The following is a 14,495-nucleotide window of genomic DNA, read 5'->3' as shown; positions in this document are numbered from 1 at the left end:
TTATCATTTTTTCGCTGTTGTGCAGTGAACTCCCAAGCGAGTACTTCTGGAGCGGACGAATTTAGTTTCTCAGCTTTTCTGCGTAGTCTAGCAGCAGCCGCACTCTCCTTCCCTTCCATGTCGAATGCGCACGCCTATTCTCTGGCAAGCACATTATATAGCCTCCTTGCGCATGCACATGACGCAAATGTGCAGTAGCACGCGGCTGCGCCGAAAGGTCAGGTGACGGCTGCGGCGAAGAGCGACCACCTGCGCGGCGCGTGACGTCACTCGTTTTCGCGCAAGCGCATAACTCACCAGGTCGGCTCACGCGAAGCTCGGCTCTGACCCACATAGTGAAGCTTTTCGCTTCAAAACTGATCGGCTGTTACTTCGGACATTACAGGGTTTTGCGCCGGGTCACGGAAGTGACCTACAAAGTTATTCCAGACGGGACTGTGCAGCCTCAGCGTCGCCCACCCCGCCCTGAGGTCGTGCACGTAGTCGGCATGAAACCGTACCACGTGGTAATGTGTAGTACGCTTTGCGCTCGTTTAGTCGCGTGGGACCACTTCTCCCGCCTCCGTTTTCCGTCCTGTTCTTGTGCTAATCTTTGTGAAGGGGAGTAATGCCACGTGGTGTTCTCAGGTGGCGCTGGAAGCCGACGACGACGAAGTGTATCCCGCGGGCTAGCTGCTGAACTCTGCCTTCTGTCTGTGAATTTTGTCGCTCTTTCTTCCGTGACACTATTTATCTACTTAAATTATAATATCTATTTATTTAATAAATAATGCAGCCCAATGGATAAGGAGGGTGGAAAAATAAGAATAAAAACACATAAGTGATGTTAGTGCAATACAGAAAATAAGCGCTATCTGACATGTAAAGAAAAAAAAACACATGAAAGCAGTGAAAGGCAACGAAAGGGGCGCGATATAGGATTACGTTTTCTGAAGAAGTAAAAGTACAGGTGCAGACAGCCAGTTTTGTGCGGAACAGCTTGTTTTACTGGACATATATACGAGTAAGCAGGTAATTCCTCTGGTTGCGCATGGATACCTCTACATGGCCCTGGAGTAGCATGCCAGACTGACAACCAGGCAGACCTCTCCTGTTCCATTAAAGTCCCTCCCTTCATCCCTCCTCCTCCTCTACATGGCAATGAGAATACAAAAAAGTGGAACATGTCTGTGATGTAAATAATGGGCCCAGGTCCGTTCAGGAGCTCTGTGCGGCATTCAGCATCACGACACTGTTTTCTTGAGCGACGAGGACAAGGGCATAGCTCGCCCACTTGCACACTAACAGGCACACATACTCCACGGGAACTTGCAATCTAGAGATGATAAAATGAAAACCAGCGTCCTACTATGAGTTCCGGTGCGATAGTCCTTGTCGACGCCGAAGCACACGGCAGGGCAGGTTCCGCCCGGTCACTGGGTTAGGTATCCGCAGACAACCGGTTCACGGTCATGTCCCGGATACCCGGATGCCGGTACCAGCAGGCTGGAGTGCGTCGTTAGGCCGCCTGGACAGCGGGAGACTGTAGTAAGCGGGCAGGTGCTCGTCGGTAGGGCGCCTGGCCACTGGGAGGCTGGAGTCAGCGGGCAGGGTAGCGTGGTGCTGCGCGGGCAGCTAGACTCCGGACATCAATGCCCGGTCGGTGCAGGCTGGCTGGCCTTAGGGAAACGCCGAGCTCCAAAGGACGTCCCGCCATTCAGCCACGCGCACCGGCTAGCCCCGCACGCGGCCACACTTGCTATGTCCGCCCGGAACCCAGTGGCGCAACCCACATCAACACAATGTCAATCCAACAAAAAAGAACATGCGCCCTTGGAGCCCAACACCATTGTGTGGAGCAAGGCATCATTCCAATGCCTGATGGTGCCCACGAAGATCGAGTATTTGAAAAGGATGGTGGTGGTAAGGTTTGTCGCTAGGCTGTATTCATGAATGGAAGTGAATTTCGGTTATACCTGAAAGGCTTATGATTCAGTACGGGAGTCGTTGACCGCTAGGTGGAGCTTGTGTCGTGGCGTATCTAGCAGGTTGGCCCGAAGAATCCAGTAATGACACATTAGACACCTTTAGCATACCGTGTACCGTGTTACCTTTACCGTGACCGGTGTACTAGAATACCGCCCACTGACAAGTATGCGCTGATTGGTCCCAACGTGGAAGGCTAGCGCGCAGCTAGTCACTAGCGCAGATGGATGGATGGATGGATGGATGGATGGATGGATGGATGGACGGACGGACGGACGGACGGACGGACGGACGGACGGACGGACGGACGGACGGAGGCTGAACCCTTTAAATCTAGCGGTGGCTCAAGACACCTAGCCATGACTTATGAAATTTTACTCTTGTCTTGATTTTAGCCACGAATCAGATAACCTTCGCTTGGTTACTTCTACCCGCTTAAAATCTACTTTCCCGTCACTGTCCTTCAACCCCAGTGCCTTGGATGCCTTGCAGCTGCAGAGTACCTGGTGCCATCTGGCGGCCTCTAGGCGATCTGCGCATGCGCAGTTCTCCCGGTACTCAGGTCACGGTAGTGGTAACACGGTATGCTAAAAGGTGTCTATTAACGGGGGAGAAAGTTAAGGTTTAGCTTTTATTTTCGTCTATCTCGAGCAAAATTTTCAGACATGGACACAAGAAAACCACAGGACACAGCGCTACTGGCAATATTTTTTGCTCAAAAGCTTCTTATATACACATGTTCAAAAAACAAGAACAACAAATTCACACGCCACCTGCCAGAAGTTTGAGCGGAACACTAACACGCAAATCACGTTCGAAGTTTCGAAGAAACCTATCTCCGTTACAGACAGGCCGATATACAAATCGCTCACACATGACTAGTTTTGAAGACGCGGAAAGATTCCACTAGCTCCGGCGTCACCTGCATGGCACAGCATGTCGGTGCGCACTATGACAGTGAATTCTCGCATTCCGAAAACTGCATGAGGTAAAATAAAAATGCATAGCGGTAAGCACAAGGCCGCGAATCATCACCTGCGCCTCGCATGCTAAAGTCAGCGTAATTGCTGTTGCAGCCGTTTTGCTGCGTTAGCATCGCAATTCTCTGCTCTTTCATTGAACATCTCTACAGGCCTGATCGAAAACGTGGCTATTTGTTGGAAGCAAAGTGTCTGGCCCGCTGTTGATCGGTGATTACCACCCGATCTTTTAGTTTGCTGAAAATCATTCGTGATGGAGGGTGGTTCCGTTGGTATGAATTGTAGTACTCTATTTCGGAAGCCGGAAGCTCATCTGCCACGATGAAAAAAAAGAGACGAAATCCTAGACAGCACTTTTTTTTAGGCATGAATGGAAGTTTTCGATTACGGTACAACCGGTTATATCTACCCTGCTTTCCTTCATTTCCATCAAAATCTGTCTCTGCTTCATCGCGCTCTCTGCTTGTGGCTTAGCCGAAGTCTGTAGAGAGTTTCAGTTGGCGCCTTTTTGCTGCGAACGTGTATACCCGTGGCTTGTTCATCAGAAAAGAGGAGGAAAACAATTTCAGAACGGCAGATAGCCGGTTTCGTGCCCCAGTCTTTGGCGTTGGTACCCTCGTGTGCGGCGTCGGTGGAAAGGCTGCCCTTTCTTACAGGATACTACGAGCGAGTAACCGGTTTTCCATTCCCCTGACCCTTTATTTCTCCTTGTTTGGTATCGCGAGGGCGCTCCGTATGCGAATGTATTTGTACTACGAAGCACTTATAACGCTTTGCCTTATCGCGTAACTTAAGTTTTGGTGTCAGTTCTTGACGAAAAATTGGGGAAATGAAGCACAATTGGAAAATGCGCGCGTTTGAATAAGGTCGAGACTATTGTGCCAGCAGCCGGCAAAATAGCCCGCAGGGAACTTTGCCGGCAGTTTGACCCGATTGCCTGATTCCGGTCACATTACAGCACACAGCCAACGAAACGACACTGGCGGAATTTTCTTTGTCCAGCTGTTTTGCTGACAGAATACCCTGCACAAAAAGTTGCCGGCAGACGGATATCAAACCTAGCCCAGCAAATCTCACAATGCTCCAGAGGAAACACATTGATTTGTCCTGATTAATTGATTGATTGGTCGACTTTTAAGTTCCATCAGAAAAGACGTTTCTCCCTGCTTGGAGGCTCATGCTGTTGTCTTCTGATGAAATCACTTAAGAGCCTTGCAGTCCCACCCAAAACGGAAGATCTTTGTACGAGAGCGAGCGCCGGCGCCTCGCAAAGGTGCCGCGGTTGGAGGGGGCTTTGGACGGCGTGGGGAGAGTTCAGTTGTACTCCGGACGCCGAACGATGAGCAGCTAGGTCTGCTGACTGCTAGAACGTTCCGGGAGATGTGCAGTTGTTGGCTATTGATGCTTTCTACTTACTCTAAATAAATTCAGTGAGTTAGATTTTCATCGACTGGATCAAGTGTGAGCATTTATGATTAGGCCATCGAACAGCGGCAGTGACACACAGTTACAACACTAATCGCAATGAAGAATCACACTGATTGCCACTTTGAAAAATAGGACACAAAAAATGCTCGCTTTTTCTTTACAGCGCTTCATGCGGCGACATCAGGACGTGTCGAGAGCAGGGATTGATTGATTGATTGATTGAATAACTTTTATTTCTATCAGAAAAGACGTTTCTCCCCGCCCCCGGCACGCGTTCCTGGGAGACGGGAAGTTGCGCTTCCGCGGTTAGAGGCTGGTTGGCAGTCCTTGACTGGTAGCGGCCTCTTCCGCCGGATAGATGGTGGTGCGCTGGAGCTCAGGGTCCGCGCTTCTTAGCAGGGTCTCCCAGGCTTCTCTACTATCAATATTTTTGCCCGCCCTGGGAGAATATGGGCACTCCCAAATAATGTGGTCGAGGGTCCTACTTTCGTCAAGTATTAAGAAAAGAATCCTTCTCGAGGGCGGCTGCGCTCGTCACGTGGTCACAGTGAGCCAAATAGACGGCGCTGCCTACATCATGTTTTTCTTGAGGTTCTGCCGGCTTCCGGTAATATATAACCACTTCCTTTATTTGGGCATGTCCAATGAATGTCGAAAGCAAGTAGCCTTATGGTTTCTTTTTCGTGCTGCGGCTGCTTGCAACGCTGGATAATTTCTAAAATGAATTAATTGCGTTTATACTAATTGCAGTTTTTTCGCATGTCAATGCTAACTAGTTCGCCTTATACGGTTCTAGCTACGACTAGTGGGTGGGTCTTGCCTGACGCCGCCATCTAGTAGCCATCATGGCCAGCTGGGAAGGCGGACAGGCAGGCCATATATAGCGGGTGCGCTCATTACAGGGCTCTTCGCGACTGCACAGCACTGTTTTGCAGGTGTGAGGGTGCCCTTTGTGGAATTTACTTGTTTTATATATTTGCTATTGTTATCGATGCACTTCTATCTCTTTTTTGTTTTTCTCATGAATGGGCGGTCGCCTTCCTAGGACACCTACCAGACTGCTCAGAACTTGCTTGCACGATTTCTACTCGTTTCCTTAGCACCCTGGAATCGTCGCTCGTGTCAAACTCCTGTCTTCTTTTTCAATTTCAATGCAGTGCTGCAGATGCTACAAACGCACCAACTGTTGGCACTGGACCAGTTCTACCCGCGCCATTGTCTCTACTCAGACAGAAACTGTGCCTGAGGTAAGCCTGGCGCATAGGCCAGCAAAATCGCTGATAACGCCATCGCGTTCAAGCACTACAGACTTAGCAGATACGCGCCGGGAGGCCCAAGGAGGTTGATCGGGATGTAATGACAATAAATCAGGGCCATATAGATCAGTTGCAGAGCCTCCCTTCAAGGGCAATGTCCCTCCGTTATACCCCTGCTACACGGACGTTTCGAATGCCTTCGAACCGAATGTCATTCGGCTCGACTGCCGAACTTCCGCTGCTACACTAACTTCTTCAACGGCGTTCGGTTCAGATGACATTCGAGTCGACGGAGCTCCGCGGAGACATTCCAGAATTTGGAATGCCTTCGAAACGCGAACACAGCCCGAACCGACCAATAGGCGTCGCCGCCGTCATCGCTTCGCCCCGCCCACAGCCGCGCGACTGCTTTCGGCTCTGTGGCTGCTCAACTCGATACCCGCTGCTTGCTTTTTCTTGCTGTTTGTTTAGCAAATTGCCCCTCTTCTGTCTAAGTAAGTGCTTGCAGATAATAGTACACCAATGAACATTTACCGCGTGAGCATGAAATTTCCCCAAGAGTGCGCTGACGAGGACGGTTGGCTGCACTCATACTGTTGTTTGCATTGTTGCGTACGAACAGCTCGCGCTCGTTTGCATGACATAAAACGCATTCTGCGCTTTAGTTCCATTAAATAATCTCTTTTCATTTGTACCTGTTGTGCCCGTGCTTGTTTACGCAGTGCGACAATCTGTGGGAAGCGCCGATACGATCGCGCGTCTGAGAAACACCTGACAGCCGGGCTGCTGACCTCTCATACGACCGGTGCTTGTTGATAATTGTCCCGACTTTTTCCGGCGTGACCAGTACTTTATTTTAACCTACTTTATTCAGGAGTATGATTGGGACCATTCGTGCTATTTGAAACGCATAACTTGTGATCCACAAAATAGCAACGGTGACGACTGTTGCTGGCCGTAAAGCAGTGCTCAGCGGTCTGGGTAACACCGGCGCATCCCGTTCATCGTATGCGTACCCTGCGATGTGAGCAATAGTTGATTTCTGGTCACTGTTGTCAAAACTACACTCGTTGATCATTTGCATTCGCTTAAACTTGTGAATTCGCTCTTCACAACAGCCGAATTTGAAGACGTAACCCTGCGGACTCGCTAGGCCTAGTCGTCGTGGAAGGGAAGGGAGTCGCTGTCGATTAAAATTAATTTGGCAAGCGCTTATCGCTGGTGAGTGTTCAAGTGTGCACATGTGAAATATACCCGCTCGTTTTGCTTATTTTCAATACGGATAAGGTAGAAGCGCGAATATATTCACACCGTCTGCTCATCAGCGTGTTTTCGCTCAGCCGCCGGCCTGCCGAGGACATGAAGGCTGACCGTCCGCCGATCGGATTCGTCGGTGTTGTTGGCCTAAAAAACTTGTCCCACTACAATCTTGTATGCTGCTGTTGACTGTGACAGTGTCGTTGTCGCACTAGTGTGACCACCGCTGAGCAAATTTCAAATGCGTTCGGAAAGTGTCTTGTAGCACCGCGGGAGTCCGTCCGGTCCGAATGCCATTCCAAGTCTCGAATGCCATTCGACTCAGATGTCATTCGAACGTGCCCGTGTAGCACAGGTATTAGTCAGTTGTATCCTTCTATAGGACAGTTCTGCCTCCCTATGTTCTGGGTGTGTGAGGGCCAGAGATCCCCGGAGGACGTCGAATAGCGACAGAAGTACGTTTGGAGGCCAAGAATCGCACATTCGTCAGAACAGATGCTCACCCTCTAGGGAGGCCAGAATAGGAGCTCGACTCTATCGCCATGAATGACGAAATCTCCCGCTGATCCCACTCCTCTTCAGCTACCACAACCAGTTCCCCATAAACAAATTTCCTTTCCCTGCATCGCATCTTGCCCATCTTTTCCCAGGGCAGATTAGGGGAGTCTTCCCCGGAACGCTACCCGGAAGTGTGGTTTATCTCGCGTAGCTTCTTTTCTCTTCGTTCATAGTTTCACCTACAGGTGGAAAAACTACAATTGTCCTTCCTTAGACATTTTTTTTCCTTTATTTGTTTCTTAGAACATGTCTAAGGGGGGGGGGGCGAAGCTAAAGGCATAACAACGCCTGATGGGGCCTCGGCCCCCCAATACAAATTCATCGCACAAAAATGAATTACTACAGTTCGGCAAGCAGCATTGCATTTTGTGAGCCAAACAAATTTTGGGTCATCAGAAAAGGAAAGTAAACAAACAAAATCACATGAAAAACACATATGCAAATGCACATCACTGATTAGAACTTACGTTGTACAAAATGAACATTCTTTTAGAAAACAAAAAACAATAACAAAACAAAAAAGCAGACAACAACGGAAGTGGCAAAGCTATTGCGCCAGGAACAAAAAAAAAACAAAAAAAACGTCTCATTTGACAGAAAAGAACAAACGAACGCACAGAATATATATTATTGTCTTGCGTTTCTTCTTGATAGAAAACTACACGCACACGAAATCACACACTGTCTTCACAAAGCAAAGAAAATACTGCCAGAAACGAAAACATTTTTGCATTCATTTTTGAAAACAGCAAATCTTTTGTAGAAATCAACACTGATATTTGTTCTGTTCAACATCTTAATTGTTTGGAAGTTTAACGTTTGTCGCCCATAGTTTGTTCTTATAGCTGGCAGCCTAAGTGTAGGATTTTCGGATTGAATAGCGAGATGAATTACCTGGGGACGTAGGATAAAGTTTGTGTTTATGAATCCATACTAGTAGTTTGAAACAGTATACCTGGTCGGCCCGGAGCATAGCATATTTTATGAAAAGCGGTTGTGTGGGTAAGTTTCTGATGTTTCCGTTGAAGTTTTCGAACATTCTTAACATTCTTTTTTGCAGGACCAATAACCTGTTGTAATTAGATAATGTCGTTGTACCCCACGTTAAGATGCCATAACATAACCTGGAGTAGAATAAAGAGTGATACAATTTCATTTTTAGCCACGTCGGCAATAGATTCTGTATTCTACATATGCTACCCACCACTCGGGAGAGATCAATGGAGAGCTTAAGGGTATGACATGTCCACGAAAGATCCTCAGAGAACCAAATTCTCAGAAATTTTTGTTCACTTACTTGGCTGAGCAGGGTGTTTTCAAACTTTATATTCATTGCGTATGAGTCCTTTTTATTGATTGGCTTAAAAATGACATATTTAGTTTTACTAGTATTTAGTCCTAGCCGATTCATTTGCAACCATGTAGAGAGATTAGAAAGGTAAGTGTTGACTGCTTTCTCCAGGGATTCATTTGTCAGGGCCTTGAAAAAAGCATTTGTATCGTCGGCATACATTATTAATTCGGGGGAACCGTGTATTCTTGTTATATCATTAATGTATACCAGGAATAGCAGTGGCCCTAAAATGGATCCCTGGGGAACGCCATGCAGTACTGTCATTCTGCTAGATAATATGCGGTTTACAGATACGCATTGAGACCGGCTCAAAAGATATGTTCTAATTAATCCCAGTGGAACGCCTCTTACTCCATATGCTTGTAATTTATTAAGCAGTATATCGTGCTGTACAGTGCCAAATGCTTTCCTTAAATCTAGAAACAGACCAAGTGTCAGGAACTTGTCTTCGATATTTTCAATGATTTTATCTTTGATATTGATGAGTGCCTGTTCTGCAGACTTATTCTTCTGAAAACCGTACTGAGCACTACTAATTATATGATGATTTTTGAAAGAAGCTGGAGAACCTGACATATATGGCACGTTCGAATATTTTTGAAAACACTGGTAGAACCGAAATAGGCCTATAGTTGTTAACGTCGGTTTCTCCGCCACCCTTATACACAGGAGTTACTTTAGCAATTTTTAGTTCCTCAGGAAATTCACCAGTCTGGAGCATCTTATTTATAATATCACACAATATCGGGCTAAGTATATTTGCAACATATTTTATGGGTGGAACTTTTATACCATCTATTCCAGTAGCGGCACAATTCGATAGACTTTGAATTATTTCGTATATTTCAGTAGGAGTCGTTAATACAAGCATAAGAGATTCGAGTTGCCTCTCTCATATTAGACTGCCTTTTTCTGCTTGAGCCTCTTCACACGAGCCAATGGTAATGAATTTCGTCAGCAACTTCCATTACGGGAACCCGAACGCCATCTTTGTAAATGTCTATCATGTCTTGTTGGTGACGCTTTTTACCCATCACTTCGTTGATGATGTCCCATACTTTCCTAGAATCATTTTGAACATTCATGAACCTATTTTCATAATAAGTGTTCTTTGCCTTTCTTAAATCAGAATTCAATTGATTTCTAAGCTTCCTGAACTCCACGAGTACGCTTGAATCTTTACACCTTATAAATTCGTGGTACTTTTTTTCTTTTGCCTTATTCTCTTGTGCAATTCACGAGTGATCCATGGTTTCTTTATTTTCTTGCTCCTTGCTTCACATTCTTGCAACGGGAAGGCCGCATTATAACATCTAGAAAACTTCGTCAAGAAGGCGTTATAGGCCATATTGGCGTTGGTTTCTTCATATACATCTTCCCAAAATTTTAGCTCAATAAGTGCTTTAAATCTCTGAAGGCTCTCCTGGTCAATTACACGGTACGTAAAATTTCTAGGATGTAAATCGCTTTCCATTGCTGAAGAAGTGAGGCAAAAAATTCGCATGTGATCACTAATATCATTGATTATAACAAATCTATTATTGCGTTGAGCCTTTTGTGAGGAAGCGGCGCAGGTGGAGGCCTATTATTTTTGAACATTTTTATGCCAGTCACAACATACTGTTACAACATTGTAAAGCCCGGTATACTTATTATTCATTAATTTATCCCTCCCATCATAGTATCTGCCACTGCACTGCATGTATCCCCATGGGCCATACAGTGACCACGGCTGGCTTGGGCAGCCCTACCCTGACACTACAAAAATTGTGCCGCACACAGCGCTATGAGCACTCAGACACGGGCTGCTTTAAACAGCCCCTGTAAAGGCTCCTTGTGTGGGTCTCAATTCTGCTTTTGCAGAGTGCCCTGAAGACTCGGACGTAATTGGAACTCATGCCGAGATTCATACCTTGACGTTTGAGTTTCGTGCTTAAAACTCTCCGTGTTCCGTGTTTTGTTTGCATTTTGACACCACTTGCTTCATTGTTGATATTGCATTCATGCTTAGTGTGCATTGAATCGGGAAGCGCTGCTGCTTAAAACGGCAGCTCTTCATAAGAAATACATATTGCTGCACTTATGTTTCCTTTTATGTTCTTATCGGTCTTTATCTTATCGGTCTGAATGTGTTTATCAGTCCCTCTTCGTTTTGTGCCATGGAGAGGGGGTTCGATCCTAGCCGCGGCGGCCGTATATTTAATGGAATTGAAATTCACAAGGCGCCCCTGCTCTGTGCAGTGTCAGTGCACGTAAGAACCTCAGGCGGTCTGGTCTACATTATTTCAGAGCCCGCCACTATACGGCGTCCCTCATAGCCCATCCATGTGTCAGTTTCGTATGTCAGACACCACAATTTATAACTCGTTTGCAGCAGCCAACTAATCTAATTTATTCTTTCGCAGTTCTCGCTGTGGAGATTTCTCGGCATACGGGAGCTTGCCGATGTGGAAATAGTCGTGCACTGGGAACACGCTCCCGAACAGCACGCATCTTTCAAAGCGCATCGCATGATCCTGGCCCTGCAGAACGACGTCTTCAGGGCCATGTTTTTTGGGCACTTCGGCAGCGGAGACCGCGTCACTATTACGGACCTGCCTCCAGACGGCGTCGAAGGGCTTCTACGGTAGAACCTCCCTTCGCTCACGCTTCATTTATGAATTTGGCTCAAAAGCAGTTGACGGCCTGTAATTCGTATTACATGCAGAAATATAAGCTTGATTCTATTGCAGTCTATTTAACAATGTCTGCAGAGGGGCCGCCGAGTTAACATGCGAGTAAAGAGGGGAATGCGATAAGTTAACACTTTATCACCAGAACAAAGTTTGAAATGCCAGCTAAGAAACCAGACAGCAAATACTGAGAAAGAGAAGAGTATCAGGACTCAGTGCTGTGCGTTAGGCGCCAAACAAGGCGAAGTACGGTTCTGAACCCTGAGTCCTCCAAGCCTGCTTGGCCTACGGCCCGCACGCTCGACTCATCCACCGTTACTGTACTGATTCTATGAGATTTAAGCTCGCTGCCTGCTTCGTTATTCTCTCTAACGGCCCTGCTGTGATCGTCTGCAGGCCTCCCTCTTAAAAGTTGTAAGGTCACGTGATGACATTCTCCATTACACTGCCATTACCAGCCCTAGAGTTTTGCCGTGTCCTAATTCATGGAGGTTACAACCAGCAGATGTCGCATTCATAGCTTGTTTAAAGGATTACTTATTAGAAAGGTCTTTTTCCTTGGCGATAATTAATCAAGGGAACGACGTTTTGGCGAACGGCCTGCTTCTAAGAACGCTAAATCCATAGCATGCTGCATACGGCACCCTGCCACCCGGAAACCATTACTGCCCACAACCAGAGCTTTGCCTTTGTGTTTTATCTCATTAGACTACAGGAAGCGTTTCCCGCTTCTCATTCAAATAAGAATAAGGTGGAATGATTTTGTTAACACTTTTGCATTTATAAAGACGATAACGGGCCCCATTATGCTCACCTGCTCTGCGACGCAGGTATTTCTACAGTGGACAGCACCAGGTGGAAAGCGTTCACCAGGCGACCTGCATCCGCAGCGCTGCAGTCAAATACATGGTACCTGAATTGGCAGCCAGGTGCGTCGCATACGTGGAGCGCTATATGGAGCCCGATGACGTATGTCCGTTTCTGGACTACATCCTGACGATGGGCGGAGACGGCGTGGACGGGCCCGCCAAGGCCGTCCTCCGCAACAATGGCCTCTTCGTTCTCGCGTCGAAGACGTTCGAATCCTGCCTGCACTGCACCGTGAACTACATTCTCGACAACGTGCACAATGCACCCGAGATGTCGGTGCTGCAAGCCGTCCATGCCTGGGGCCGCAGGCAGTGTCGCGAGAGAGGCAAGGTTGGCGGAGAGCCAGCTGACCTCCGTTCTGTGGTGCGGCCTTTCTTCCTCAAGCTCCGGTTTCTCGTGCTCACGGCGACCGAATTTGTTCGCGGTCCTAACGTGTGGGACATGCTGAATGCCGAGGAATCTCTGGCCATCCCTTGCAACATCATCGAGAAGGACTCGTTGGCCATGACGGCTGGTTTCTGCACCATACGCACACAGCGCGTTTAGTTGTGGAGTCCGTTGATAGCACGCCCCGGTGCAAATCGGCTTTGTCAACAAAACGCCGATGTAATTTATAGTCACAGAATTTAGTGCGTGGAACGGAAACGCGACCTTCGGCAAGGCCTGCTTGATTAGTCTAACATTTTTTTCGAATTTTTGCCTTTAACGTTCGTTTCACGTTGTATCATGTCCTAACGACTAGAACAATATGAATTAAGAAAGCGGGTTAAACGTTTTGTTCCTTGAAACTTGGTATCGCAGTTGAAGCTCACTCGGTCAGTAGATATATTTTGTTTAGCACTCGGGCCTCATCGTGCTTATAATTGTCCGGCTGCATCGTTAGGCTGTTTTGCAATAAAATCTCCAAGACATCCAGTAGGGAAACTTGGTACCATTTAGTTGATGGTGATATAGTGCACAGGGTGAGAGTGCGAGAAATATGAGGATGAGAAGCACTGACCCAAACGCTGCGTGTCTGTCGTCTCTTCCTTTTTCATCCGCTGCCTTTTTCCTATGTAAAGTCACATGCGTGGGCCAAAAGCTTTTTCCAGGCGACATTAAGAAAATTCTCTAGCAGTGGTGCCGTGTTGAACATTACTTACCTTCGTGAACTCTAATCCTGTCTTCGTGCTCTGTGTGGCAGCCGCCGAATTGAGCACAACTTTTGGCGCCATCTCCAAGCACGGGCGGTCCTTAAGGAGCAATGACGTGATAATTGCAGCAACGCGTGCTGCCACAGGAGGCTGTGGGATAAGCACGTCGCCCTTTTTGAAGTGGGTCGTGGTTAATACATACTGACCTTTGGAGTCCTACTTGAAGCTTTGGGTGCTGGAATCTGTGCAATGTTACTTAAATCGTCGGCGAAGATTAAAATATACAAAGTAATGCTGCAGCCCTATTTTTGAAAATTTATTTTAGATATCGTCGCCGCGGTGGGTCAGTGGTTAAAGGGGCTGCGATACACCGCTTGAATGGATGCCGGTTACGCTTCAGATAAATTCTTTGTGTCACACCGATGCTGACTGAAAAAAGTACGAGAATCGATGCATAGGAACGGGAGTTATTCAATGAAGAAATTTCAAAATACAAGCAAACAAAATGCTGCCCTCAACTCTTTTTTCGCGCAGCTTACCACTCCCATTTCACACTCCCAATGACGACATTTTGTGCGACCAATCAAAACAGCCTATCTGAGCACGTTGCGGGAGTTTTCACTCCATGGTTGGCTGTTCTCTAACTCGTTCATGCCAAGGCTGGCAGCGCCGTTTGCATGGTTACAACCATGTGAACGCCCAGCTGACCCAGCGATGCTTCATCGTCACGTCGACGGCGCAGAAGGGAACACTGATCAGTGACCTTGGTGTTCTTATGGATCCGAACTCGAGCGCGAGATACTGCGACGGTGTGACAGCCTGCGCAAAATATCAGACATTTAGCATAGCGCGTACCACTACTGCTTACCGCCAACCATCGCCCATCGCTCCTAGCGCGCTGTTTGGTCACGGCGAGCAAGGAGCGCGCGCAGTTGACGGGAACGTGGCGCCATCTGGCGCCGCCGCCCGGTGATCCTCTACAAGCTGACGATGCGCACTGCCTGCTAAATTTGAAGCGAACG

At 47.4% G+C, this 14,495-nt stretch overlaps 1 protein-coding gene across 2 annotated transcripts in view; it reads left to right on the top strand.

Moving 5' to 3' along the window:
* LOC144114817 (uncharacterized) overlaps window positions 1–13,428 on the top strand; it is a 37,795-nt gene extending 24,367 nt beyond the window's left edge. Inside the window, exons 3-5 of one of the 2 annotated variants that reach the window (XM_077648795.1) lie at window positions 5,531–5,620; window positions 11,204–11,424; window positions 12,301–13,428. In XM_077648795.1, the coding sequence (XP_077504921.1) occupies window positions 5,531–5,620; window positions 11,204–11,424; window positions 12,301–12,886 (897 nt within the window). In that variant the 3' untranslated portion in view covers window positions 12,887–13,428. The remainder of the gene's footprint in view (window positions 1–5,530; window positions 5,621–11,203; window positions 11,425–12,300) is intronic. The other variant, XM_077648796.1, reaches the window with a different exon arrangement.
* The last annotated feature ends 1,067 nt before the right edge of the window (window positions 13,429–14,495 follow it).

This window comes from Amblyomma americanum, chromosome 1 (assembly GCF_052857255.1).
Source record: "Amblyomma americanum isolate KBUSLIRL-KWMA chromosome 1, ASM5285725v1, whole genome shotgun sequence".
Taxonomy (NCBI): domain Eukaryota; kingdom Metazoa; phylum Arthropoda; class Arachnida; order Ixodida; family Ixodidae; genus Amblyomma; species Amblyomma americanum.
This window is presented reverse-complemented; position numbering and strand designations above follow the sequence as displayed.